The 27,500-nt window shown below is 42.6% G+C and overlaps 1 protein-coding gene across 1 annotated transcript in view; it reads right to left on the reverse strand.

The window, feature by feature from the left end:
• Window positions 1–27,500, reverse strand: part of sgcd (sarcoglycan, delta (dystrophin-associated glycoprotein)) — a gene marked incomplete at its 3' end in the record, with an annotated part of 198,528 nt that overhangs the window by 60,750 nt on the left and 110,278 nt on the right. Inside the window, exons 3-5 of the mRNA XM_080749542.1 lie at window positions 14,021–14,122; window positions 8,469–8,556; window positions 5,198–5,317 (exon numbers count right to left, since the gene is read on the reverse strand). Coding sequence (XP_080605668.1) covers window positions 5,198–5,317; window positions 8,469–8,556; window positions 14,021–14,122 — 310 coding nt within the window. The remainder of the gene's footprint in view (window positions 1–5,197; window positions 5,318–8,468; window positions 8,557–14,020; window positions 14,123–27,500) is intronic.

Consider the following 27,500-nt stretch of genomic DNA (forward strand, 5'->3'; position numbering starts at 1 on the left):
AGTCCAGCTGTAACCAGGTGTGGTTATTTCAATAAAACCATTGTTGGAAAATAAGGCATTTCATTCCTTTATTCTATGTGTACTGTGGTACTATGCGTACAGTGGACCTGAAGCAGAAAAAACATTAAAAACAATATAATGCAATTGTTTTTACAAATATTGTGAGTAATATCGATATCGAGTTATTCAACAACGTTATCGAATATCAAAGGTTTTCCTAATATCGCCCAGCCTTACTGTATAGTACTTCTGTCTGTCTGTCACTTGTAACAGAATATTTCTTTATTGCATTGTTGATACTTTTACTTGTGTGAATACAATGTGAGTACTTTTTTTTCCCACCACTGCTAAAAATGATTGATAACAAGCAAATGAAAATGAGAGTGTAATGAGAGTGACCGGGGCCCAGAGATAAACAAGGGGATTCTATAAAGCAGGGGTCTTCAACGTTTTCAGGCCAAGGACCCCTTAGTTGAGAGAGAGATGAAGCAGGGACCCCCACAACCTTATCATAGATTCCATTTAGTTTCATTGTTTGACAGCACAATCATCAGTGTATTTTGGATTCATGTCAATTTGTATTTTCAGATATTTAACCACTTGAACCGTCAATAATTTATAATAATAAATAAGGTGACCTTTCACTCTGTCCTCAGTCTGCTCTTTTCCCCCTCTACACCGAACCTCTTTGCCGAAAATAGCCGATCTACAGGCTCTTGTATATCGACTATTTTTGGCAAAGGTTCTCAGAATATGGACGCTAGGGTTCAAGTGGTTAATATAAAAAAGGAAAAAAAAAAAAGTTTATACCACTCAAAGATTTGGAGGACCCCTTGTAGTAACTCTGAGGACCCCCTAGGGCTCCCGGACCCTCTGTTGAAGACCCCTGCTATAAAGTATATCAAACTGGATGTCCCAGTCTGAGAACCACTGATCTATTGGTCGCCTGCAAAAATCAACCTGAGCAGTGGGGGGCGCCAATGGACATGTCAAGCAGACTAAATAATTAAATATGTCAGTGGTCTCTATAACAGCATGTGAGGTAATACTCTAACCACCCTGTGCACTGTACTGCTTTTACTTGAGTAAAGTGTTGAGAAATGTACATCCATCCATCCATCCATCCATCTTCAACCGCTTATCCGGAATCGGGTCGTGAGGGTAACAGTTCCAACTGAGACCTCCAGATTTCCTTATCCCGAGCAACTTCCTCCACTCCCTCAGGGAGTATACAGAGGCGTCCCCACGCCGGTTTGGAGATATAATCCTTCCATCTGGTCTTTGGTCTGCCACGGGGTCTCCTCCCAGTGGGACGTGCATCGAGGACCTTCCTAGGAAGGCGCTCGGGGAGCATGCATACTAGATGCCCGAACCACCTAAGCTGACTCCTTTCCAAGTGTAAGAGCAGCAGTTCTACTCCAAGTCTCTCTCGGATGACTGAACTTCTCACCCTATCTCTAAGGGAGATACCAGCCACCCGTCTGAGGAAACCCATTTTGTCCGCTTGCACCCGCGACCTTATACTTTCGGTCATGACCCACACTTCATGACCATAGGTGATGATAGGTGTGGGTCAGACCGAGAGCTTTTGCCTTCCGGCTCAACTCTTTTTTTCCTTCACCACAGTGAGATTTAGCGACTGCACGTAGATAAGTGAAAGTACCTCAAGTTCAGCACTTGAGTAAATGAGTTACTGTGGATCTAACAGCACGTGACGTAGCATTCACTCGTAGAAACCCCCCCTGGGCACTCTGATCAGGAGGATCAAGCGGATCTGCGCGTTTTTTATCCGTTAGATTCTGCCTCCCTGGCATTTATTTTAACCCATGTAGGCCTAGAATTATTGACTGCTTTAACTATCGAAAAATAGCAGATATACGAGCTCACAGCGCGGCACCGAGTGCCGCGCTGCGAGCTTGTAGATCTACTATTTTTGAAAAAGTCGTAAAAATGTGTGCAAATCTTTGAATATAATTATGTCTTTTTTAAGCAAACGTTTGTAACTCAAATTTTGCTTCTGGGTGGTCCCTGGATCTAAATATTTTGGGATGGGGGTCCGTGGCCAAATTCATATCATTTTGGGGGTCCTTCAAATGAAAAAGTCTGAGAACCACTGACATAGTAGTCTCTCAAAAACAGACTAACTGTGCTCCAGTGAAGTGAAAAGGACCTTTTCTTTGACAATGGTGAGCCAGATTGCTGACAGAAACATATATATATATATTTATTTATTTTTTAAGAAAAAAAAACCTTAGAAGGATTCAAAAGACACTAATAGAATCGGCTCAAATCGGGTCAAAATTCAAATTTTCACTTTTTTTTCCTCAAAAATAGCAGATCTACAAGCTCGCAGCGCGGCACTCGGTGCCGCGCTGTGAGCTTGTATATTTGCTATTTTTCAATAGTTAAAGCATTCAATAATTCTAGGCCTAAACGGCTTAATAAAACCCTACAACGGTAGAGCTGTAAAACCCACGGCACGGAGAGAAGACAGCGGCAGCCACTCACCGTATTAACTGCATTTAAAGGTCAGGGCGTGTTAGCTTCACGCTCTGCACTTTGGAGAAATGGCAGCTTTGGTTCATTGCGCGCACACACTCGTGGATACGTGTAACGCATATACGCACACACGCGCAAACGTGCGCATGCATGCTCACACACATTTAGACACAGGCCCGTTCACAGCTAAAGATGTTCAAAGGTGAGGAGAGAAGAAAAAAATACCAGGTTCACGAAGTTCATTTTCCAAGTTAAAGGGAATCCCTGGATCTCGTTCAACCCTGGTCTTTGTGCCTGTTCTTGACTTTTGGTAAGACAGTTTGAATGAATGAATATTGAAACTACTTTCCTTTTCCGTTTCATGTATTCCTCTACCAAAATGAACTAGTCACATTCATGATAACGTTTTTGTAGCTTATCTTTGGAAATTATCTACCAGTAAGATGCCTCAGGGCAACAAGCGACCTCGCCCTGAAGGGCGAAGTTGTGCCACAGTGATGTGGACATCAGGGATGTGGAGATCAGGGATCTCCACATGGCATAAAAGGGATTTGTTCCCCTCAATCCCCTGGCATCACAGGGATCTCTCTAACAGGGCATGAATAATATTGGCATAAAATATTGGAACTCCATATATGGGATTCTGTTAGTGTGATATCACAATGAAGCCAGAGCGTGATGTCAGAGCAGCAAACTCATTCTGGTAGAGTGGTTCCCCTGACATCACAGTGACATCAGAACATGATGACAACATGATGACACATTTTTATGGGTTTGCCCATAGACGGTAAAAATGTGTACACGGAGACAAGCTGTGACATTTCTCATGATAAATAAATAATAGTAATAAATAAATTAACACAATAACTGCCGGGCGCCGCTAGGTGCCGCTAGAGTGCCAGCCATTCTCCCGTAGGCATTCACTATCACATCCGGGTCGCCAGCCTGAACTGGCTTGGCTTTTCACTCGAATGAGTGCTATGCTAGCGAGCCGGAGGAAGTTAGCTATCAGTTAGCAATCGACTATATCATTGCCAGACCCATGAAATGGGTAGGCCTACATAAGCAAATGTCGGTCTGTCCGGGTTTTCTATATAAAGGGTATATATGATGATGACATGATGATGACATGCCTACAAAAGGCATGATGTCATAAATGATGATGACAGACAGGGGGTCTGGCACAACCAGGTTGACCTGGTCTAGTTTTTTAGAAGAGCGATCTAAAGTTATTCAGCCGCCAAAATAACTTGTCTGCTGGCCTCGGAACACAATCCGGAGAAAATCCGCTGTAAAGATGTGTTTTTTCTATTGGAGTAGGCGGCGTGGCGCGGCCTTTTCTTCCCATTACGGGCCGTGTAAACAGAATCGCGGCCTTGTGCTAGGATGCTAAATTAGACCGGGGCTTCGTTGATGCCTCCGATTATTTAATTCATTTTACTAAATGAACCGAAAAATGTCGGTTCTTGTAATCCTTAATACGTCTTGCTGAAACAGCGTTTTTTTGGGGGGGCTCTAAACTTTTTTCTAAACCATTTTCAATGGAATAAATCATCGGGACAAGTAGAATGGCTCGTTGGGAAGCGGTGGAGGAGCCAGGACCACCCACGTCGCTACTAGCAGCTCAGGGTAAGCGAAATAGATTAAAAAATTAGTATTGGAATGGAAAAAAGAACCGATATTATTCGGTTTTCGCACAGAAAGAGTTAACAAAATCTGTGATCAAGTGAGTGACTGAGGAAGATTAGAGTCCCAGAGATTTAAAAAAATCACACCCAGTGTGAAGTGAGCGGTGCAATTCATGAGTTAATTTCATTAAGCGTTCCGCGAAGCTTGGCCAATATGGATATGGGGCGGTACATAGGCGGTACATACAGTACGTACACACAGACAAAGCCAGATGTAGGAGCGGTTAACACCGCTCAAAACTAAATACAAAAAGGAACAGACATGGTATCACACAGGGACCCGCAGTCCACTGCAGATTCAACTGGGGCTCCTTGAAATTAACATGGTTGAGAATCACACTCTTTGAACTGGCCCACGTGGCAAACTCCAGCCAGCTGTCACCTCAAGTGGTATCAAACAAAGGAGGAAAAAGAGGGTATCTTTCTGGTGAAAATGTAACCTAGTGTTGGCCCTGGCATCATTACATGTCCCCTGTTTGTATTCACTTTTACTGCCTTGTCTGCTGAGCTCTGACTGCACCATAAACCACTGGTGGAAAAATTACATTTTACCTAAGTAAAAGTATCAATACTACAATGAAGAAATGTTCTGAGGTAATTAGTGATTGTCTCATGCTGCTCTGTGGTTGACAATTAGAGGAACCAGTCCAAGTGCTTCACACCTTTCCTTCAGACCTGTGATTCGTGTTGCTTTTCTCGTCAGAGGTGATCTGTAAGAGGGTCGGTCTGTGTCCAGAGAGATAATATCACAAACCACTCCACTGATCAACAACACATCTCTAGTGCACACCGCCATAATTACCACCATGAAAGGAACCAGTCTGCTCACCAGGAGCAGTTAGGGGTTCAGTGTCTTGCTCAAGGACACTTTGACAGTACACAGTATACAGCCAGGGGATCGAACCAGGAACCATTCCCGTTTCCGATGCCCCCAATTCCCAAGCGGCCGCTCAACCTCCTGAGCCACTGCTCCCATGCACAGTACATGAGAAGGACAGGACGTTACTCACCCATGACGCGCAGCCGGTCCGTCCCCACCACCACCTCGGACTCGTCGGCGGAGAACAAGAGTTTCCCTGATTTGGTCTTCACCTCCAGCCGCTTCCCCTTGGCCAGAAACCCACCGGAGCCTGCACCACAAAACCACAGTACACATTTAGGACAGGGGTCTTCAACGGTTAGTTTTTTTCAGGCCAAGGACCCCTTAGCAGAGAGAGAGAGAGAGAGATGAAGCAGGGACCCCCCACAACGTATTGTCTAAAATATCATCACTGTCAGGCCGAAACCTTCAAGTTTCAAATTCGTACGTTCTTTCGCAAAGTAAAGCCCTGCTTCATCACACAAGACCGTCGCACAAAACTCCCCTCTCCCCTCCCCTCCCCTCCCCTCCCAGAATGTCAGTGTGTTAGGGGGGATGTGAATGATTGTTTTGTGGTTGTGTGTGAGTGAGGATGTTTACACAGAGTGATTTTCCGTTCTGGTGAAGCCGGCTTTGACGACAGCTCCATTACAGAACGGACAGGCGAAGAGGGGGAGTAGTACTTTTCCCACACATACGTTTTTTTTTTGTGAGACTCTGGACTGATCTGAGTGCAGTGAAACGTAGCGACGGGCCACCACTTTGCGGCGACGAAACGAGTCACCGACTCCAATCAGTTCCAGTCGTCACAGGCCAGACGATCTGGTCGCGACCCCTTTAGCGTCACTTGTCAACAGGACGGTCCCATATATACTTCTATACAGAACTCCCACAACATCTGAAATATACTAGAGCTTGTGGGAAGCATATCAAAAAGAAAACTACATCAAAAAGAAGCCCTCCAAGTGGGCTTGAACCATGTCGAGGTGCACAGGAATAAGGCATCAACCAAGAATGTGGCTGCGCAGAGTGAGTGTCTGCACCAATGGTTTTCAACCGGTTTCATATCAAGGTCCATTATTTATTTGATGAGATATACAGTAGCCTCTCAGGCCTCTCAGACCCAAAACTTCAAATATTTTGTTGTTGTATGTTTGTTAGATTTTGTCCACAATTCCATGCTATAGGCCATACATGGGCAACTGGCGGCCCGGGGGCCCCATGTGGCCCCCACATTCACTTAATGTGGCCCTCAGGTTAATATCGGAATACTGAAATTGATTTCATCTGTTACAATTCCAAACATGCAAACATGACCCGCTTTAATTACTTCAGTCTATGTTAGTAGTTGAATGACTAGTATAGTAGTATTAAAATGTTAGTCTTTTTTTTACGTCCAATGTATTTGTATTTATGTTCATAAAGTTCACATAAGTATAACTAAATGCATTGGAAATTAAATCAAAATGTTACATTTCAGGATTCCAATTAAAAAATAACAAAAGACAATTCAGGATTCCAATTCAAAAGTAGCAAAAATTGCTGATCTACAAGCTCAAAACGTGTCGCGCTGCAATGCGTTTTGAGCTTGTAGATTGGCTATTTTTGCTACTCTTACTGGAGATGAGAGGTTTTTTGCTTGACAGTAACAATATGCCTATGTATATATATGTGCAATATGTGGTCCTCTGGAGTGAGTGTGGAAATATAGTGGCCCTCTCGATCATCAAAGTTGCCCACCGCTGCTATAGGCCTGTTGATGTGGTACCATGGGAGAGATGACAGGCAAACATTGATCAACATTACAATGCTTCTACATTGTCTAATTGTGTAGACTTCTTGTAAATCAAGTAATGCCAGATGTTTCAAAATAATTTAACTCTGGCGAGCGTAAAACGAAACCAAATGGACCCGTACGGGTCCATTTGGTTAGCATTAGGCATGAAACAGAGAGAAATTTCACAGTAGCCTACAGTACGGTATCTTACAAAATACGGTGGTGTACGGTATTTCACTATATAAACAAAAATAAATGTGTTTTTGCAGATTATTTCTCTGTCGTAGCAATGTTTACTGACTTGCATGCCGTTGGACAGCCTGTTTATCTCCTTTTCAAAAAATTCCCCCATTTCTAGGAGGAGCATGAAAGATTCAGATGAAAAATGCTGAACAAAATGCCCAACGATGCGACCGATGCCAAACAGCTTATTCTGCTGTTGGTATTGACTCTTGAGCTTCCAAATTGACCTTGACTGTCGCTGCGTGACTATTGGTCTCTTTTTGTAAGACACTTTATGTATATATACTTATATTTAATTCGCCCCCTCTATTGATGCACCTTCTCTTTTTTGGTACTGTACTGCTCTTGTTTTTACTCTTATCTATTTTTTCCTACTTCTCTGTAACTTTGTAAATAACTGTATACTGCTGTGCTACAACTGGACAACTAAATTTCCCCCTTGGGATAATAAAGGTATCTATCTACTATTCTGCTCAAAACCCAAACCCACCACAAAGAATGCAGCCGTTCTCACTGGCAGGCAGCGCACGGACCCTCCGCTCGCGCACGTGAAGATGTATGTACCGTATCGCCTCTGTCAGGTGCATGATTCCCCAAACTATAACTTTTCAGGATTCAAATTCAATAGTGAAACGTTGTCAAAAGTAGCAGATCTACAAGCTCAAAACGTGTCGTTTCGTGCCACGTTTTGAGCTTGCAGATCTGATACTTTTGATTCTTTTGTGTGGCACTGTAGTTTGATCAAGAAGGGCGTTAATTTACAAAAAGAAAAAAAAAAAGAAAAACATGAAAAGTGAAATTATGGAGCTAAGAGGTTTCTGCCTGACAGCAATGATATATAATCTCGCTCGTTCGGCAGAAACCAGCTAACTCAATTGTTTTCTTTTACGAGTGGTGCTAACTGCGCCTACATCTGGCTTTGTGTGTAAGTCCCTATGTCCTATTACAGTATATATATGCAGTGTGTATGTCCCTATGTATGCAGTACCAACAGCTCATACGAGACTAACATCATAGAAAGTACGCAGACACCAACATCACCACAGCTGATGTCACAGAAAGAACTGCCCATACAAGGAGATATGCTGCGGCGCTCACTTCACTAGTTCCATAAATCAGTGCTATTGAACACCCATTATGTCTGTGTTTGCACCGCTCAAAAATATTGAACCAATAAGTAAAAAGTTCTTCGGCCAAAATCTGACAAATTAGCATTTTGGAGTTGGAGTACATTGCATATAGGATGACCAGACGTCGCGCCGTGGGCGCATTAGGCGTGAACAGTCGTGCGCATACCTGCGCACACAACAAAACACGTGAACAACAAACAGGTGCCCTTCGATGTGCCTGTTGAAAACAATGGACGGCATACAGTCAGTGACACATCATCATGTCAGCCTACCTGTGACCAGTGACGTCAACACCTTACTGTTGCTGTCCACCACACTGACCGACACGTTTCTGGACGACTGCAGGTACAGAGGACGACCCTGAGGAGAGGGAGAGAGAGAGAGAGAGAGAGAGAGAGAGAGAGAGAGAGAGAGAGAGAGAGAGAGAGAGAGAGAGAGAGAGAGAGGATATTGACACTTGTTCATTGCACCAGAGGCCTGGGCCCTGTGTTCAAAACCTTTAAGTAAAAGTACATTATTGGCATCCAAATATACTGACAGCAAGTAAAAGTATAGCCTACATGTTTTTTTTTTTGTTGAAACGTCGTAAAACAATAGCAGATGTGCAAGCTTTTTGTGAACCTGTAGATCTGCCGAAGTATAAAATAGGGCTACTATTACCGGTATGTCAAAATACATATTTTCCTTTGAGTGTAAATATGGCCCTACATTTTAAGTACAGTACTTGAGTAAACGTACCTATAGTTCATTTCCACAACTGGTTGGCAAAGAGTTATGATAAAGCACTCCATCTCACATCTTATTTCTTCATTATGAATTCATTCACCTTTGCAAAACAATGCATTTGTCTGTGTTGTGTTGTGTTGTGTTGTGTTGTGTTGTGTTGTGTTGTGTTGACTGGCATTCACAGCAATGTGTTGTTGTCGTTGTGCGTGTGTTTGTGTTGTTGCCACTTATAACATTATTATGCATTCATACATTCATCTTTTTGTAGACAGCTCTTTCCCCTGTGTGTGTGTGTGTGTGTGTGCGTGCGCGTGCGTGCGTGTGTGCGTGCGTGCGTGCGTGCGTGCGTGCGTGCGTGCTCAGCCTCATTCCCACCAGGACACTGGTAAAGTTCTACAGCTCCCTAAATGAGTTTCAGTGCAGGTTAGAGAGGCAGACATTATGACTAATCACAAACATACTGTAGTCAGTGGTAACCTGACTCTGCCAGAATTTGCTTGATTCAGTATTTAGATATTTGATGTAAATGTTACCAGGCCCTCCTCCTCCAGGATCCCTCCCCATACACCCCCATTGTAACTTCAAATGAAAGATTATTCATTAAAAACACCCATTATTTATTCTGATGACTCATACTACCCTCCTAATGCGTGAGGTAGCCGTGTTTTTTCAATAAAGTTTTTCATTTATTTTTAATATTTTTTTATCTTATTTATTTTTCCCATTTTCCCAAAGAATTATTCAAAAGAAACGAAAAAAAAAGAGTTATCGGAAAAACACAGCCAACTCACATATGAAAGAAAAAAAAAAAAAAGAAATCATCTATCATGGTTAAAATGGAGTTTTGAAGTTACAATGGATGTGTATGGGGAGGGGCCCTGGAGCCTGGAGGGCCTGATAACATTTACATAAGATATCTAAATACTGAATGAAGCAAATTAAAAACTGTTCAGGGTGTTCATAAAAGCCTGATTAGACGATAAAAATGACCAAAAGTTAAAGTGGGGATGAACAGGTGATGTCAGGACTTTGGTACTCTATAGGCGTTTTCTGTAGCACTGGCTGGAGATAAGATATGCCAGTGGTCTCTCTCTCTCTCTCTCTCTCTCTCTCTCTCTCTGTGAGGTGCTAGACAGAAGGAGATGAGACACCTCACTAGGGATGGGACGATATGAAAATGTCATATCACGATTATTGTGACAAAAGAAATCGCGGTTTACGATATTATCACGATAATCAAAATCCATTATCCTGTGGTGGAACATTTGCCAAAAAATAGCAGATCTACAAGCTCGAGCTTGTAAATCTGCTATTTTTTGGCAAAGACATTTGAAAGAGTGAAAAAAAGACTGTATCAAGTACGTATATTACCTTTTACCAATTATAGAGGGTTTAAGTGGTACCGGATGCAGCTTGTTAATGAATTTCCCCCTTGGTACTGAATTTCCCCCTTGGGATAATAAAGGTATCTATCTATCAAATAAAAGGTGAATTGATCCCAGTGCAAGACGGAGGACGATATCACGATATATTAAATCTCCACGATACGATTATCGTGAGTGTTTTTTATGACGATAAACGATAATATCACGTATCGTCCCATCCCTACACCTCACACCGTATCAAACTATCAATCCACTATCTGCCCCGGTATTATTACTGCCAGAGAGAGAGAGACAGAGAGAGAGAGAGAGAGAGAGAGAGAGATAGAGACAGAGACAGAGGTTATCAAACTGATCACTCGAATCGTTGCTGGAGAGTTTGTATTTCCAGAATCGTTTGGCAGATATATTTTTCTGTTTAATTTTATGTGACACACCTGTATGATGGAGTAGGGCATTCATTTACGGAACAATCACATCAGGTCCTCATGACTCAGACCACCTCCGGTATAAGATGGCCTTATATCCTAATTGAAAAGGATTGGCTGTTCCCGCCCCTTTTAGTACAATGGCATATCTTCAAGAGTGACATTGGTTGTGAAACTTAGGACACAAAAACTTGGAGTCAAGTTACTCCACAAATAACTTGGCTCAAGTCAATAGAAAAATTATAGAAAACAAAATAGGAAAAAAAAATGACTGTTATTTTTACGTCAATATTGTAATCTTTTTGGGTGATCATTATGTAGTATGTTTTGGGAGAGTGTTTTTTGCAGGTCGTTCAGTCCAAGTGTATCAAAAAAACAACTGGGTTAAGGCAGCAGAAGCTTGTGGTTGGCTGCACGGAGGTGACGAAAGTCTGGGTGACGGAAATACACCTAAACCTAACCCTAACCATAACCCTAACCTCAGTAAAACTAACGCTGGTGAATGCTAACCTGGTGAATGTTAAACTGGTCGGACCAGCGGTGCTTAACCCAGTTGCTTTTTTGACACACTCGGACTTAAAGACCTGCAAGAAATACTCTCTCAGTATGTTTTGGATGTGTTTTTTCCCATCCTTTTCTTTTTTAAACTACATAGGACATTCTTTTAAGAATATGAGGTAATGCAAAGTCCCTCTCAATGTTGACCTTGACAGTGTCTATACCTCTCTCTCTCTCCCCCTCCCTCCCTCCACCATGACACGGTGAGGCAGATGGCTGCCCACCCCAGAGCCTGCTTCTGCCCATAAGGTTTCCTCCCATTAAAGGGTAATTATATTCCTCGCCACCCATTGCCATAAAAGTGCTTGCTCAGGGCAGGAGGGACAACATGGAGTCCAGGGGTGTCACACCAAATCCTGGGCCCTGGGTACAAGGATTCACTGCGGGCCCCCCATGAATGTTCTTCATAGGGGGAGGAGGTTTAACCCATTTAGACTGGGAACACATTATTTTGCTCTTTAACTATTGAAAAATAGCAGATGTACAAGATTGTGATTTGTGCAAGTCTTTGAATATTTCAAATCCTTCTGAGGTTTTTTGAAAAAAACTATGTTTCTATGTCAGTGGTGATCACATTCTTTCATGTCAAGGACCCCCAAAATGATATGTATTTGGCCATGAACCCCCATCTCAAAATATTGAGTTCCAGGGACCTCCCCAGAAGCAAAATTTGAGTTACACATGTTCGCTTAAAAAATACATATGTTCAAAGATCTGCACAAGTTTTCACGACTTTTCAAAAATAGCAGATCTACAAGCTCGCAGCGCGGCACTCGGTGCCGCACTGTGAGCTTGTATATCTGCTATTTTTCAATAGCTAAAGTATAAAATAATTAAGGCCCCTCCACCTTGGGCCCTAGTAACTCAGTCCCACTCCCCCCCCCCCCCCCCCCCCCTTGTGACGCCCCTGATGGTGTCTCTCTGCTCTATATGCATGTTGTCTTGAGAACACTGCCGCTGACAGTGATTCATAATTATAATAAAAAACTGTAGTTGGTCCTGTGTGAAGGGCAGTGGTTCTCAAAGTGGGGACCGGGGACCCCCAGGGGTTCTTGAGGGAGTTCAGGGTCAGTTTTAATGATAGATAGTTAGGAACCAAATAGACCTTTATGGGTTTTTGTAACTCAGAGAGCGTCTTATGTGCTAATAAGCAGGGTAAACACGATAAAATGCAGAGAGACAGTGTATCATATAGGTGAACCATTAGTCCTGTACAATATACTACTGTATAAAAACAATTACACGTCCAAATAACATGCTATCTAAATTACATTTGAACCTTTGCATACAGTGTGCACTGCAGTGGTGTAATGTAACTAAGTACATTTACTTAAAAGGGATATTACACTTTCAAAATAACCTTTGGTCATTTTATCGTATTTATGAACGTATTTATGAACACCCTGTATTATTGTATTTTTTTTTTTTCCATTTCCCCCAAAGATTATTAAAAAATAATTGAAAAGGGTTATGGAAAAAACATGGCCTGCTCACATATTAGGATGGTATTGTGAGTCACCAGATTAGGTGTCTTTAACACATCGGCTGCCCAAAAGGTGGCGCCAGAGCCCCAGCTAAGTGCCCAAAGCCACCTCCATAGAAGAATACAAGGCCCTGTTGCGTCAATGCATGCGTCATGACGTCACTTGGTCACATGAGCGCAGACAGGATGTTATTGTGTAACTTACTGTATGGGCCAGTGTTGATCATAGCTGTTCATTGCCGATCAAAATTTGGACATTTTGCCGCACCACGCCACAGTTTTAGCCATAAAACAAACATCAGAGATAAAGGGCGTTAAAGATGGGGAAATGCATTGGAGAATACGGAGAAAAACGGCCGTGCGATGCTCTCAGCGTCGACTCGAAGCGACTAGCGGCTAATGGGCTACATCCAGGCGCAGCCCCAACGTAACGGTGAGATTTAAAGTTAATACTGTAAATACAGTAAACACGTCAACGCGCTGTGGGCCTCCAGAGACATCAAAGAGATTGGCGTGTAGACACCTTGTGGGCACCCGCTGAGTTAATGTCTTTAATCTATCATGGTTAAAATGGAGTTTGAAGTTACAATGGGTGAGTGGAGAAAGGTCCTGGAGGAGGAGGGCCTGATAACATTTACATCAAATATCTAAATACAGAATGAAGCAAATTAAAAACTGTTCAGGGTGTTCCCAAAAGCCTGATTAGACGATAAAATGACCAAAAGTTCTTTTGAAATTGGAATATCCATTTAAGTATTGTACTTGAGTTACAGTTTTGAGATAGTTGTGCTTTACTTGAGTATTTCCAATTTCCAATACCTTTACCTCTACTCCACTACATATTGGATTCAAATATTGTACTTTTACTCCATTATATTTACTTGAACACTTTAGTTACTATTTACTTTGCATATGTTGATCATTATTACAAAACACTTAAACCATATACACATTTTGGCCATTTGAAAATAGCAGATGTAGCAGCTTGTAGATTTGCTATTTTCAAAGTTCTGCATTTGAAAACGTGTGAATGAGTACTTTCTTGTGTGTGTGTGTGTGTGTGTGTGTGTGTGTGTGTGTGTGTGTGTGTGTGTGTGTGTGTGTGTGTGTGTGTGTGTGTGTGCGTGCGTGCGTGCGTGCGTGCGTGCGTGAGTGCGTGCGTGTGTGCGTGGGTAGCAGTACTTACAGGTTTGGACTGTATTTCTTTGTGTGTGTGTGTGTGTGTGTGCGTGCATAGCAGTACTTACAGGTTTGGACTGTATTTCTTTGGCATAGAGAGGCTGTAGGAACTCGGAGTCTCCCTCCAGTTTAAGGCCCTTCTCTGTTATTCTCAGGTTTCCCATCCCGTCCTGAGGAGGAGAAAGCAAACAAAACACTTAGTCTTCACGTTTTAACTTTTCTGTTTTATTCTTTTTCTTCACAATCCATACAGTATGACATACAACAGGGATCTTCAATGTTTTCAGGCCAAGGACCCCTTAGTTGAGAGAGAGATGAAGCAGGGACCCCACTACCTTATCATAGATTCCATATAGTTTCATCGTTTGACAGCACAATCGTCAGTGTATTTTGGATTCATGTCAATTTGTGTTTTCAGATATTTAACCACTTGAACCGTCAATACTTAATAAACTTGACCTTTCACTCTGTACTTAGTCTGCTCTTTTTCCCCTCTACACCAAAGCTCTTTGCCAAAAATAGCCGATCTACAAGCTCACAACGCCTTGCAGCGTGAGGCGTTGTGAGCTTGTAGATCTGCTATTTTTGGCTAATGTTCTCAGAATATGGACACTAGGGTTCAAGTGGTTAATATAAAAAAGAAGAAAAAACTTTTCTATCACTCAAAGATTTGGAGGAACCCCTGTAGTAACACTGAGGACCCCCTAGGGGTCCCGGAACCCCTGTTGAAGACCCATGACATACAGTATACCAGTGGTTCTCAACTTTCTTACACCAAGTACTACCTCAGAAAATATCGGCCTCTGCATGTACCAAATATACCATAGCGTTAAAATACGGTGCCATGGCATTGGTCCGAAGTCTCATTGTTCCTACATCCCATTAGTCAGAATCTGGTGACGTTAACCTGTTGAAAAATACTATGCCTAAACCTAAACCTAAATCTAACCCAAACCCTAACCCTGACCTCAGTAAAACTATGCCTAAACCTAACCCTAAATCCTAACCCTAACTAAATTCGGACTAATGAGATGTAGGACCCATGAGATTTCTGACTTATGGGCAGTCCCCTAAAATACGGGTGTGTAGACCTACCCATCCTATTCAGCTATGCACAGTTAACAAATGAGGCCAATTTGTTCCTTGAATTCATGGTGAGGTTTGTAGTTTTTGTTGCATTCCTAAGCCAATAATGTGATGACCGGGTCATCGGACAGATTTAGCTACAACGTCTGTGAACTTCCCTTGGAAACTGTGCTAGCATAGCTGCTCAACCTACTGCAGTTGCAACAGTGCTGCTGCTGCTGCTGCTGCTGATGAGACTCTGTCAGTCTCTACCTTAATCCGTTCTTAAATCTTCTATTAATAACGGCTAAGTGTGCTGACATGCATGGATGTAGAAACTATTTCAAACAATTGCTTGGTCAGAAGAACTTCCTGTAGTATAATATAAATATTTCACTCCACTTGTGTCTTTATTCTTCTCCTTTGCATACCAGAGGTGGGCTCAAGTACCGCCAGTTGAGCACCTGACATATACGCATTCTACTTAGGGCGCCTTTTTGGGGGCGAATTTCAGAATTCCCATAAACGATCCCAGTGGATTGACTTACAGTATATGGATATGAAGCATCAACTTACAGCGAGAATGTGTTTCTACACTCGATCACACAGCTCAGTTTTAAGCCCTTTGCACACAGGACAGTTGCGTTTTTTTCGTTTGCGGCATGAATAAAACGCATTGGATTTGGTGTGCAAGGCTGTGCGGAATAGGCGCTGCGGATCCAAAAAGGAGTCATAAAAGGAGTGATGAGTTTTTCACCGCATGCGACAAGACGCACAAATCGAACTTGGTTCGATCGAGAAAAAAACACACGGCGGCAGCCACTCGTCGCACGGCTAATTCGGAGCCGGTGTGCATGAGGTCATAGAGAATCATTGTTTTCTTTTCAAAAAAGTATATTGTCCGTTTTATCCGTGCGGTTAAACGCGCCTGTGTGCAAAGGGCTTTAGTCAGTCAGTCAGTCAGTCAGTTCAGTCAGTCAGCCAGTCAGTCAGTGTGTTGTAGATGCTGAGAGCAACTTGTCCCCTGGTACCAACTACACATGATGACAGAACTGTCTGCTTTGATTCAAACCAGATGACTGACCCCCCGACAACTACTCCCATCCCACAACTCTCTCTCTCTCTCTCCATCGTCTCACTCCTCTCTCTCTTCTCTCTCTCTCTCTCTCCTCCTCATCTCTCCTCTCTCACTCTCTCTTCTCTCTCTCTCTCTCTTCTCTCTCTCTCTCTCTCTCTCTCTTCTCTCTCTCTCTCTCTCTCAGTTATAGCCTCGCACCATTGGCTTTGAAGACGATAATATCAGAGGTGAGAGAAAAGAGTTTGCCCTGATGTCTTTTGATCCATCTGCAAATAGAGATCATGACCTGAGAAATCCCCAGAGTATCTCTAATAGTTCTCTCTCCCTCTCTCTCGCACGCACACACGCAGCATGCGCACATGCACGCTCACACACACACACACACACACACACACGCAAGGAAATTGATTTCTCTTTCCCTCATAAATGTCTTATGAAATGAGTTGAGTCATTCAATACACGTGCACGCTAGCGGTGTGTGTGCGATGCGCCTTCGTGCGTGCGCCTTCGAGTGCGTGCGTGTGCGAGCCACTGCCAGAGATGATGAGACATATGGGACGGATTATGCCCAACACTGGGCAAGACCTAGCAAGTCCAGTGTCTAAATGGAAGTATACTGGAAAGACAGAAGAGAAATAGCAGATCTACAAGCTCACAACGTGTCCCATTGCGACGCGTTGTCAGCATGTAGATCTGCTATTGTCACTTCTTTTGTGAGACACCCTTGTATGATGAAGTCAAGCATTCATTTATACCCTGTACATTTTAATTACGGGGTACAAGGTTTTATTTTATTTTATATACTATTTGTATTTCAGAAAAAGAAGCCGTTTCATTACAACATCAAAAGATGTCCAGTTAAGCGTGTGTTTACCAGCCTTTCTCTTGTGTTTTTCCCCCTCCATGTCCCACCTCCCCAGAGGACTATGCCCATACTGTTAACCAGAGACGTGCAGAGAATGTTAGAGAGGCAGGGGCTGACATTTCTAAAAGGGCCTTTTGGTGAAAATATTGAAAATAGCAGACCTCCAAGCTCACAACGCGTTGGCTATTTTCGGTACTTAATACCACACTAAACCAAGCATGAAAAAGGCAATACTGAAGAGGTGGCGTACAGCATGGATTTCTACACAGTGAGGGCAATTCTTTCAACATAAGATGCTGCATTCATGTTCAGGAGAGGCATTTTCTTTCACCATAGTAAAAACTGCATTCATGGTCTGGAGAGGGAGACGGATAAAAGGGCAGGGGCTCAAGCCCCCTTTGATGTCTGTGTGCACGTGCCCTACTGTTAACAGTCACAAAACTATAATATGGAATAAACAGATACAAGTGTTTTATCCGACTGCATACAGATTCAATGTCTTTGCTACAGTTATATTCCCCCCCTGAAAAGGGACCGGAGTTGATTTGAGTTTTTCCCCCCCCCCAAACTGTCGAGACAAAAGAGGCACACACACTGTCATGGTGGTGAACACATCGCAAACTGATTGATATTGGTGCCAACCTTCAGGAAAACTTTGTCCAGTTTCACTTTCAATTCGCCGGGGACTCCAGAACAATGGAGTCACGGCCGTGTCCAACGAGCGCGGCGAGAAAGTGATTTCGTGGTGAAGGATGTGTAACAAATTTGCGGCGATAGACGACAGTCCGACGGGGGGAGAGGAGGAGAGGCTCCTGAAACAATCGTCCCAGCAGAAGTGCCTCAAGGAATTGTCTGCTTTCAACTGAACAGAGAGGACTTTATGGATGTCCTTCCCTCTGTAACTGAAGTAAAGTGCTGTAGTTCTTTAATCACTGGTGGACAAAGTACTCAACCTCAGTGCTTGAGTCAAAGCATGGACACTCCTGGTCAAATATGACTGCAAGTGAAAGTGGCTCTGGCAAATCTGTACGCTTTCTTGTTTTCCTTTTTTTTCCTTTTGCTTATGAAATGACTATTTTGGGTATTTTATTTTGAAGTTTCAGTTTGAAAAGGAAGCCTGTGTGTTTCTGAACCTATCCGAGGGGACCAGCCCTTCAGGCGATGGGATTTAAAATCTAAGTAATGGGGGTAATGGGAGCCAGCAATGGGAAACAAACAGGTGAATGTAATCAAAGGTTCATTTATATTCAAAAACTCTATCTATGTCATCACTTTTTGAATTTCTGTTCACAGGAAGTAATTAAGAATGGCCTATTTAGGGACCTTTGATATAAATATAAACAAACATTGTTTATTTTCTATTTCTCTGGCATCTAGTGTTAGGTATGGACATATTATCACTACAGATAGGCTCTAAAAGTGTGAAAAACATGTTTTTGATTTCACCCCGTCTTTAACCTGCAGACTTGTAAAATGTGCTTCATAAATAAAGTGTATTGGATTGGATTTTAGAACTGCTATTTTGACCCAAGGTTCACCCCACAACAGCGATGCTGTAGACTAGAGTTCATGAGGCTACGTGGCAAATGCAACACTTCCCAATGTAACCTATTGACATCCCCTCAGAGAACATGTCTGGGTGCAAGCAGGTGATGCAGCAGGTGAGAACAGCACCTGGTGGATTTCACCCAGAACAATAAACAACATCTAAAAGATCTTTCATTCTGTTGCATCATGTAAAACTGTGTCTCACATCTGAAAAGCTCATTTCTGTGTGCACGGGCACGAACACACGCACGGCACGCGCAAGACTCGGCCTGGACAAAATACATGTTTGACCAAAACAGGGATGACTATATCAATAATTTGAAAACACATTTGCACACAATATGATTTTGATAACAGTATCCATGTGGGTTTGATGATCAAACAGGCAGAATTCTCACCAAAGTTTTGAAGTTGCATCATCCTAGCAGAGAGTACAGTATAACTACACTACCCATAACCTCTGGCAAAGTTTAATGAGCTCTGAAGGTTGGAGGGGGGGTGAAGGGTGTGTGTGTGTGTGTGTGTGTGTGTGTGTGTGTGTGTGTGTGTGTGTGTGTGTGTGTGTGTGTGTGTGTGTGTGTGTGCGCGCGTGCGTGCGTGCATTTGTACTTTGTACTACTTTGTACTGTACTGTATGCTAGTGCAGTGGACCCTTTTCCTCTACGAGGCGGAACCAGAACTTTCCAGAACCTTAACGTATTTTTGTTGGTTGTGGTTTTCCTTCCATAGCGCATGGCCCGGTTTCAGACAGGGAACGTGTTCAGGTCCTGGAGCCAGTTGCACCACCAGAAAGCTCTGTCCTAAGTTAGGGAGTAAAGTCCTTACTAGAGGCTTAGTAACTACTAGTTTGTTTGTAACTAAGTGAGTTACTAAACCAAAATGTGGAACGCCTTACCAAAGGCCTTAAAGGAGTGTGGTTCCCTAGCATCCTTTAAAATCGCCCTGAAAAACCACTTACAGGCGGCAGCCATTCGCAACTGGCAATAACAAACCTAGCCCAGCCTCCCCTGACCCTTCTTTGTATTTACCTACTGTATATATTTTTTGCACTGTTTATTTAATTTGTATTTACTTTTTACTATATCTACTGCATAGTACTGTGTTATATCCGTCTGTCATTCAATGTTAAGATACTTCAATGGTTTACTGGGATCTCCTTTTAGTTGACCTTGTACTAGTGAACTGTACCGTCATGAAACTGTACCTTTTGTCTATGCAAACTTCTAATAAAGTCTTCAATCAATCAATCAAAACTAACGCGTGTTGCACCACGACTGCTTGTGGCATAACGTAACTAGTAATGCGTAAACTGTTCTTAACTCATTGAATGCCCTTTTCAAGATGGCCGCCAAGTACCAGGATGCCACGTTCCTAAATTTCTAGTGCACGGATCAATTTTTAGTGCACGGATCGTGCACGCCCATGCACCATATATGCACCATATGTGTAGTACTTTTTAACAGCTTTCAAACAAAAAAATCCGCTTGGAAATCCGTTCAGGCATTCATGAGATAGAAGCCTTCAAAGTCAGACAAAACAAACACTGCCACCTTCCTAAATTTCTAGTGCACGGATCAATTTTTAGTGCACGGATCGTGCACGCCAATGCCTAGATCATGCACCATATGTGTAGTACTTTTTAACAGCTTTCAAACAAAAAAATCCGCTTGGAAATCCATTCAGGCATTCATGAGATACAAGCCTTCAAAGTCAGACAAAACAGCCATTTTTGACATTTTGAAAGATGTGTTTGTTATGGGGCTAAACATGCAATTTCGCAATAGAGGCCTTTCTGGGCCCGCCCCTTTCCCCCCTCCCCCTGAGCGGCAGCCATGATGGAGTTACTGCTGCAGCAGTGTGTGCCTATGTCTATGTCTATGGAGATGGGACTTTTAATGAAATTAGTCATCTCCATGATGCCAGTCCCATCTCCATGATATTTAGATCTAATTCCTTCGCCAGTTCCATCCGCATGATTTGTAGATCTAATTCTATGAGTCCCATCCCCATGATTTGTAGGTCTAATACCATCGCCAGTCCCATCCTTATGATTCGTAGATCTAATTCTGTCTGTTCCATCTCAATTATGTTTAGGTCTAATTCCATCGCCAGTTCCATCCAAATGATTTGTAAATCTAATTCTATGAGTCCCATCTCCATGATTTGTAGGTCTAATTCCATCGCCAGTCACATCCTTATGATTTGTAGATCTAATTCTATCTGTTCCATCTCAATTATGTTTAGGTCTAATTCCATCGCAAGTTCTATCCGCATGATTTGTTGATCTAATTTTATCAGATCCATCCCAATGATTTTTAGATCTAATTTCACCACCAGTTCTATCCTTATGATTTGTAGATCTAATTCCATCAGTCCCATCCCAATTATGTGTAGGTCTAATTCCATCGCCAGTTCCATCCACATGATTTGTTGATCTAATTCTATATAGTTCCATCCTCATGATTTGTAGATCTAATTCCATCGCCAGTCCCATCCTTATGATTTGTTGATCTAATTCTATCAGTCCCATCTCAATTATCTTTAGGTCTAATTCCATCGCCAGTTCCATCCCCATGATGTGTAGGTCTAATTCGATACATTCCCAACTCCATGTTCTTTAGATCTAATTCGATAGTCACATCCCCATGATTTGTAGATCTAATTCCATCACCAGTCCCATCCCCATAATGTGTAGGTCCAATTCCATCGGCAGTTTCGCCAGTTCCATCTGTATGATTTGTAGATCTAATTCCATCAGTCCCATCTCAATTATGTGTAGGTATAATTCCATCGCCAGTTCCATCCACATGATTTGTAGATCTAATTCTATACAGTTCCATCCTCATGATTTGTAGATCTAAATCCATCGACAGTCCCATCCTTATGATTTGTAGATCTAATTATATCAGTCCCATCTCAATTATGTGAAGGTCAAATTCTATAGCCAGTTCCATCCCCATGATTTGTAAGTCTAATTCGATACAGTCCCATCTCCATATTCTTTAGATCTAATTCCCATGATTTGTAGATCTAATTCCATCACCAGTTCCATCCCCATAATGTGTAGGTACAATTCCATCGCCAGTTTCGCCAGTTTCATCCGCATGATTTGTAGATCTAATTATATCAGATCCTTCCCAATGATTTGTAGATCTAATTCCACCGCCAGCTCTATCCTTATGATTTGTAGATCTAATTCTATTAGTCCCATCTCAATTTTGTGTAGGTCTAACTCCATAGCAAGTTCCATCCGCATGATTTGTAGATCTAATTCCATACAGTCACATCCCCATGATTTGTAGATCTAATTCCATCACCAGTTCCATCCCCATAATTTGTAGGTCTAATTCCATCACCAGTTCCATCTGCATGATTTGTAGATCTAATTCTATCTGTCCCATCCCCATCATGTGTAGGTCTAATTCCATCACCAGTTCCATCTGCATGATTCGTAGATCTAATTTTATGAATCCCATCCCCATGATTTGTTGGTCTAATTCCATCGCCAGTCCCATCCTTATGATTTGTAGATCTAATTCCGTCACCAGTCCCATCCCTATCATTTGTATGTCTAATTCTATTGCTAGTTCCATCCACATGATTTGTATATCTAATTCATGTGCCGAATCTGAAGCCGGTGGGACGAACGTTTCTCGAGATAAGTGGATTACATACATACATACTCACAGAGATTTGTCACATTTATTGTACGCAGATGAATTATGTGGATGGGACTGTATCGAATTAGACCTACAAATCATGGGGATGGAACTGGCGATGGAATTAGATCTAAACATAATTGAGATGTGACTGATAGAATTAGATCTACAAATCATGCGGATGAAACTGGCGATAGAATTGGACCTACACATCATGGGGATGGGACTGGTGATGGAATTAGATCTACAAATCATGACGATGGAACTATATAGAATTAGATCTACAAATCATGCGGATAGAACTGGCGATGGAATTAGACCTAAACATAATTGAGATGGGACTGATAGAATTAGATCAACAAATCATAAGGATGGGACTGGCGATGGAATTAGATCTACAAATCATGAGGATGGAACTATATAGAATTAGATCATCAAATCATGTGGATGGAACTGGCGATGGAATTAGACCTACACATAATTGAGATGGGACTGATGGAATTAGATCTACAAATCATAAGGATAGAACTGGTGGTGAAATTAGATCTAAAAATCATTGGGATGGATCTGATAAAATTAGATCAACAAATCATGCGGATAGAACTGGCGATGGAATTAGACCTAAACATAATTGAGATGGAACAGATAGAATTAGATCTACAAATCATAAGGATGGGACTGGCGATGGAATTAGACCTACAAATCATGGAGATGGGACTCATAGAATTAGATTTATAAATCATTTGGATGGAACTGGCGATGGAATTAGACCTAAACATAATTGAGATGGAACAGATAGAATTAGATTTACGAATCATAATGATGGGACTGGCGATGGTATTAGACCTACAAATCATGGGGATGGGACTCATAGAATTAGATCTACAAATCATGCGGATGGAACTGGCGAAGGAATTAGATCTAAATATCATGGAGATGGGACTGGTAATGACTAATTTCATTAAAAGTCCCATCTCCATAGACATAGACATAGACACACACTGCTGCAGCAGTAACTCCATCATGGCTGCCACTCAGGGGGAGGGGGGAAAGGGGCGGGCCCAGATAGGCCTCTATTGCGATCATGCCTAATACATTTGAGGCATTTTTAGAATTCTTTTTATAAAAAAATGTTTTGATTTTTTTTTTTTTTTTTTTTTCAAAATGGCTTCCAACTCGGGAAACTCGGGCTGTGGCAGCCTGGGAGTACTGTAATAACTCGTGAAACTCGTGCCTTGGCAGCCAATGAAAACAAACCGTTTCTAGTAAGGAAGTAAAGCTTTCATCGTCTTTTGTCAACAGAGAGCTCCATCTCTCCACTGGCATGTACACAAAGTCATTGATACGCGTGCACAGGGCGAGCGCATCACTGCGCACTGCCCTTCATTGTATCACACATTATATTGGCCCCTCATACATTTTGCCCCGTTTCGAAGTATAGCAGACGCATTGTGAGCTTGGCTATTTTCGAGGTTCCAGAACTTTACAGGTTCTTGAAAGTTCTTGGTTCTGGAAAGTTCTGGTTCTAGTTCTGGTTCGGCCCTGTAGTGAAAAGGGGGCTAAAGTGAAGTGCAAGGACGCTGAGGAGGATCCAAATAGGCCTTACAGGTCCATTTGGTTCAGAGTTTAGAGTTATAGTATATGCCTTATTTATACTTATAGTACCCCTGTAGTGCACCGGAAATACAAGCTCACACAAAGCTTGTAGACCTGCTATGTTCAGGCGTGCAACTGGATACAACTGAAGCTTTAGGCCGGGGAATGGCAAAAGAAATGGGTAAAACATTTATAAATGTGGCATCTTAAAATGTTGACGTAATCTCAAGTAACCTAGAGTAATACAAACAACGGGTGTGTGTGCGTGTGAGTGTGTGCACACGCAAAGCCTCCTGGGGCTTATTTCTTTAATACACCAACATGCAGTGATGGGGCATTATTAGGCACGCTGGGGAAGCGTGCCTGTGTGTGTGCGTGCGCGTGTATGCGTGCGTGTGTGTGTGTGTGTGTGTGTGTGTGTGTGTGTGTGTGTGTGTGTGTGTGTGTGTGTGTGTGTGCTCTCGAGTTTGTTGATCAAGTTTCTTCTCCACTCTGGCACAATTTATGTTACTCCTCGTCTCTTTGAGCACACAAAGTTTGGAGCGTTACATCTCTCCTCGACACCATGAAGAGGACAGAATATCTATTTCTCTCTCTCGACTTCAACTTTCAGCTTTATCCGTCCCCGGAGGGCATTTTGTTTTGAAGCCAGACGTGAGCCATGATGAAACGGGAGCAGCCTGCACACACACGGTATAGGGCCACCGCCACCGCCCCGGCCCGCACGCTGTACCCGTCTGAGTGCAGCCGACTCAGCGAAAAGAAATACACTCGCACAATAAAGGAATAAAAAAGGGGTGCCGCGCAACAAAAGTGCTGAATAAAGTGCTCCACACAAGTACAAAAAGTGCTGAGTTATCGGGACAAAAGTTACAAGTTCAACATGTCAGGTATAGAGTAGACTCGACATACAGGTAGAGTATGTAAAATAAATACGACCCAACAGACTTGTATAAAATAAACGTGGGCTCACAGTGTCAGCATAAAATATGTACATACATAAATATGTTCACTCTTCTCATATCAGGAATGTTTTGACATGTTTTTCTTGACCTTTCTTTCTTTCTTTCTTTCCCATTGTTTCCAACCCAATTTAGTTGTGCCAATTATTTCCTCCCTACACACAGTGTATTTTTCAAATAAATGTGTGTTTTCAGATATTTAACCACTTGAACCGCATCAATACTTAATAAACTTGACCTTTAACTCTGTACTTACTACTTAGTGTGCTCTTTTTCCCCTCTACACCAAACCTCTTTTCCGAAAATAGCCGATCCACAAGCTCACAGCGGCTCGCAGCGCGAGGCGTTGTGAGCTTGTAGAGCTACTATTTTTGGATAAAGTTATCAGAATATGGACACTAGGGTTCAAGTGGTAAATATAAAAAATCACACAAAGGATTCAATGGACCCCCTGTAGTAACTCTGGGGAACCCTTAGGGGTCCCGGACCCCCTGTTGAAGACCTCTGATCTAGAAAAACAATTACATAGGTAGACCACACTACCTAATCAGTAAAGAAAATGTTTCTAAACCCTAAAAATGCTATCTAGCTTCATGTATGGTCATTGAGGGAAGGGGGGGTGTTACATTAGTGCTATGGGTTTAGGTGGAGTGGTGAGTCTTCAGGCCACTGCGGAAGCTAGGGAGTGAGTCTGTAGTTCTAAAGTGCGACAGGGAGTTCATTCCACAGTTTGGGGGCCAGGAGGGCAAACGGTCTAGGACGAGTGGATTTTGGGGTTTTTAGCGAGGGTTCTGTCAGCATCCCTGTGTTGGCTGATCTACATAATGGTACACAGTGCCAGTGCCACTTGAAGTGTGTTTTGGAACGATAATCTAAATCTGCAAATCATTTTAGTGCAGTAAAAATTACATAAATATTAAGTGGCGCATAAGCTGGAAGTATTGAAAAGTGTGACTGCACATTTTAAGTAGAGTGAAACTCTCGCAGAGGGTTTTTCTGCTGACTTCTACCATTTTGTGGAAGTGCTGTTTTGACCTTTGACCTTGAGATTGCACCAGCAGCAGATTACACAACGTTACTACAGACTGAGTGTAGGATTTATACAATAGCAAAGGGCATGAGGGTCTTCGCCAGCCACTGTGACATTAAACAGGGGCAGAACAGTCATGGTTAAGCCCCTCTATATTGGAATTAAACTGTAACGTATTGTCTATACCAGTGGTTCCCAAACTTTAGCCGGAGACCCAAAATAAAAAAGGGACTTCTCCCCCGGGGACTAAAACTAGTGAAAATGTCAGATCTACAAGCTCACAATGTAACGTGATGCGACCCGTTGCGAACTTGTAATCCTACTATTTTCTCTACCTCAATAAGGTTGTAGCCGTTGCGAACTTGTAATCCTACTATTTTCACTACCTCATAAAGGTGTAGCCGTACGAGTACATGCACGCGTGCACAGTTAATGTTGTGATCTCTTTTTGTTTTCATCCATTATTGTGCCTAAGTCTTCAAGTGTACGTAAGTAAGTAATTACCTGCAAAACATCTAATTTCACACAGACGGTTGCGTTGAAGTGAACAACCTCTAGAGCGAGCTGCCAGCCAAATGAAACCGTCCTGAGAACCGGGCGCCGACAACAAAGGCTGTGTTTTCTTTTTGTGTTTTGTTCGCCACCACCTGTGCCGGTCGGAACGTGACGGACCGCAACCTAGTTTCTAAACTCGGGACTCAGATTCAGTCCCTGTTTAGTTCCAAAGTGGCCAATTAAATCCGTAGAAGATAAACAGCTTCAGATGCCCGACAACACACTCGGAGATGGAGATTAATGCAAAACACATCCGAGCGGCAAGACTGTGAAATATTAAGGCTACTGTACAATGACGTGCAAGTTGTTTTGTCCATGCAACTCGTTCTCCGTTCAGACAGTGTAGGTAGGAGACACAGATAGTAGGAAAGCTGAGAGGGAGACAGAGAAGAGAGACAGACAGTAGGAAAGCTGAGAGGGAGACAGTGAAGAGAGAGAGACAGACAGTAGGACAGCAGAGAACGAGATGGCTGTGGGGGACACAGCGATCATGAGAGGAGAGAGGGAGACAATGTAGGTGAGACAGACAGTAGAAAAGCTGAGAGGGAGGGGAAATCTCGGCACATCATTTCGACTAAGGGGTTAGGGTTAGGTTTAGGCATAGTTTTACTGAGGTTAGGTTCAGGGTTTGGGTTAGGTTAAGGCATAGTGGTTAACATTCACCAGGTTAGCATTCGCCGGCAGGTTAGCATTTCACCAGGTTAACATTCACCCGTGTCGAAAATATGCTATGTCGAAATGATGACACGCTTGACGCTTCCGAGACAGACAATAGGAAAGCTGCTGTCTGACTTTTTGAGACATTAAAGCTGAGACAGTGGAGGATACATAGACAGTAGGAAAGCTAGGGGGGAGACAGTGTAGGAGAGACAGACAGAAAGCTGGGGGGGAGACAGTGTAGGAGAGACAGACAGAAAGCTGGGGGGGAGACAGTGTAGAGACAGTGTAGGAGAGACAGACAGTGAGAAAGCTGGAAGGGAGACATCGCAAGAGAGACAGACAGTAGCCTAGGAAATCTGAGAGAAAACATACATATCGTCGTTGTCGGGTGGAAAAAATTTCCAAAACCGTTTGTTTTGTATTTATCATTTTAAAAATGATTTAAACTAGTGAAAAAAGCCGATCTACAAGCACACAACGCCTCGCACCACAAGGCGTTGTGTGCTTGTAGATCAGCTGTTTTCACTACT

The sequence above is a fragment of the Nannobrachium achirus genome (genome assembly GCF_963921795.1).
Source record: "Nannobrachium achirus genome assembly, chromosome: 19".
In the NCBI taxonomy this organism is placed as follows: Eukaryota; Metazoa; Chordata; class Actinopteri; order Myctophiformes; family Myctophidae; genus Nannobrachium; species Nannobrachium achirus.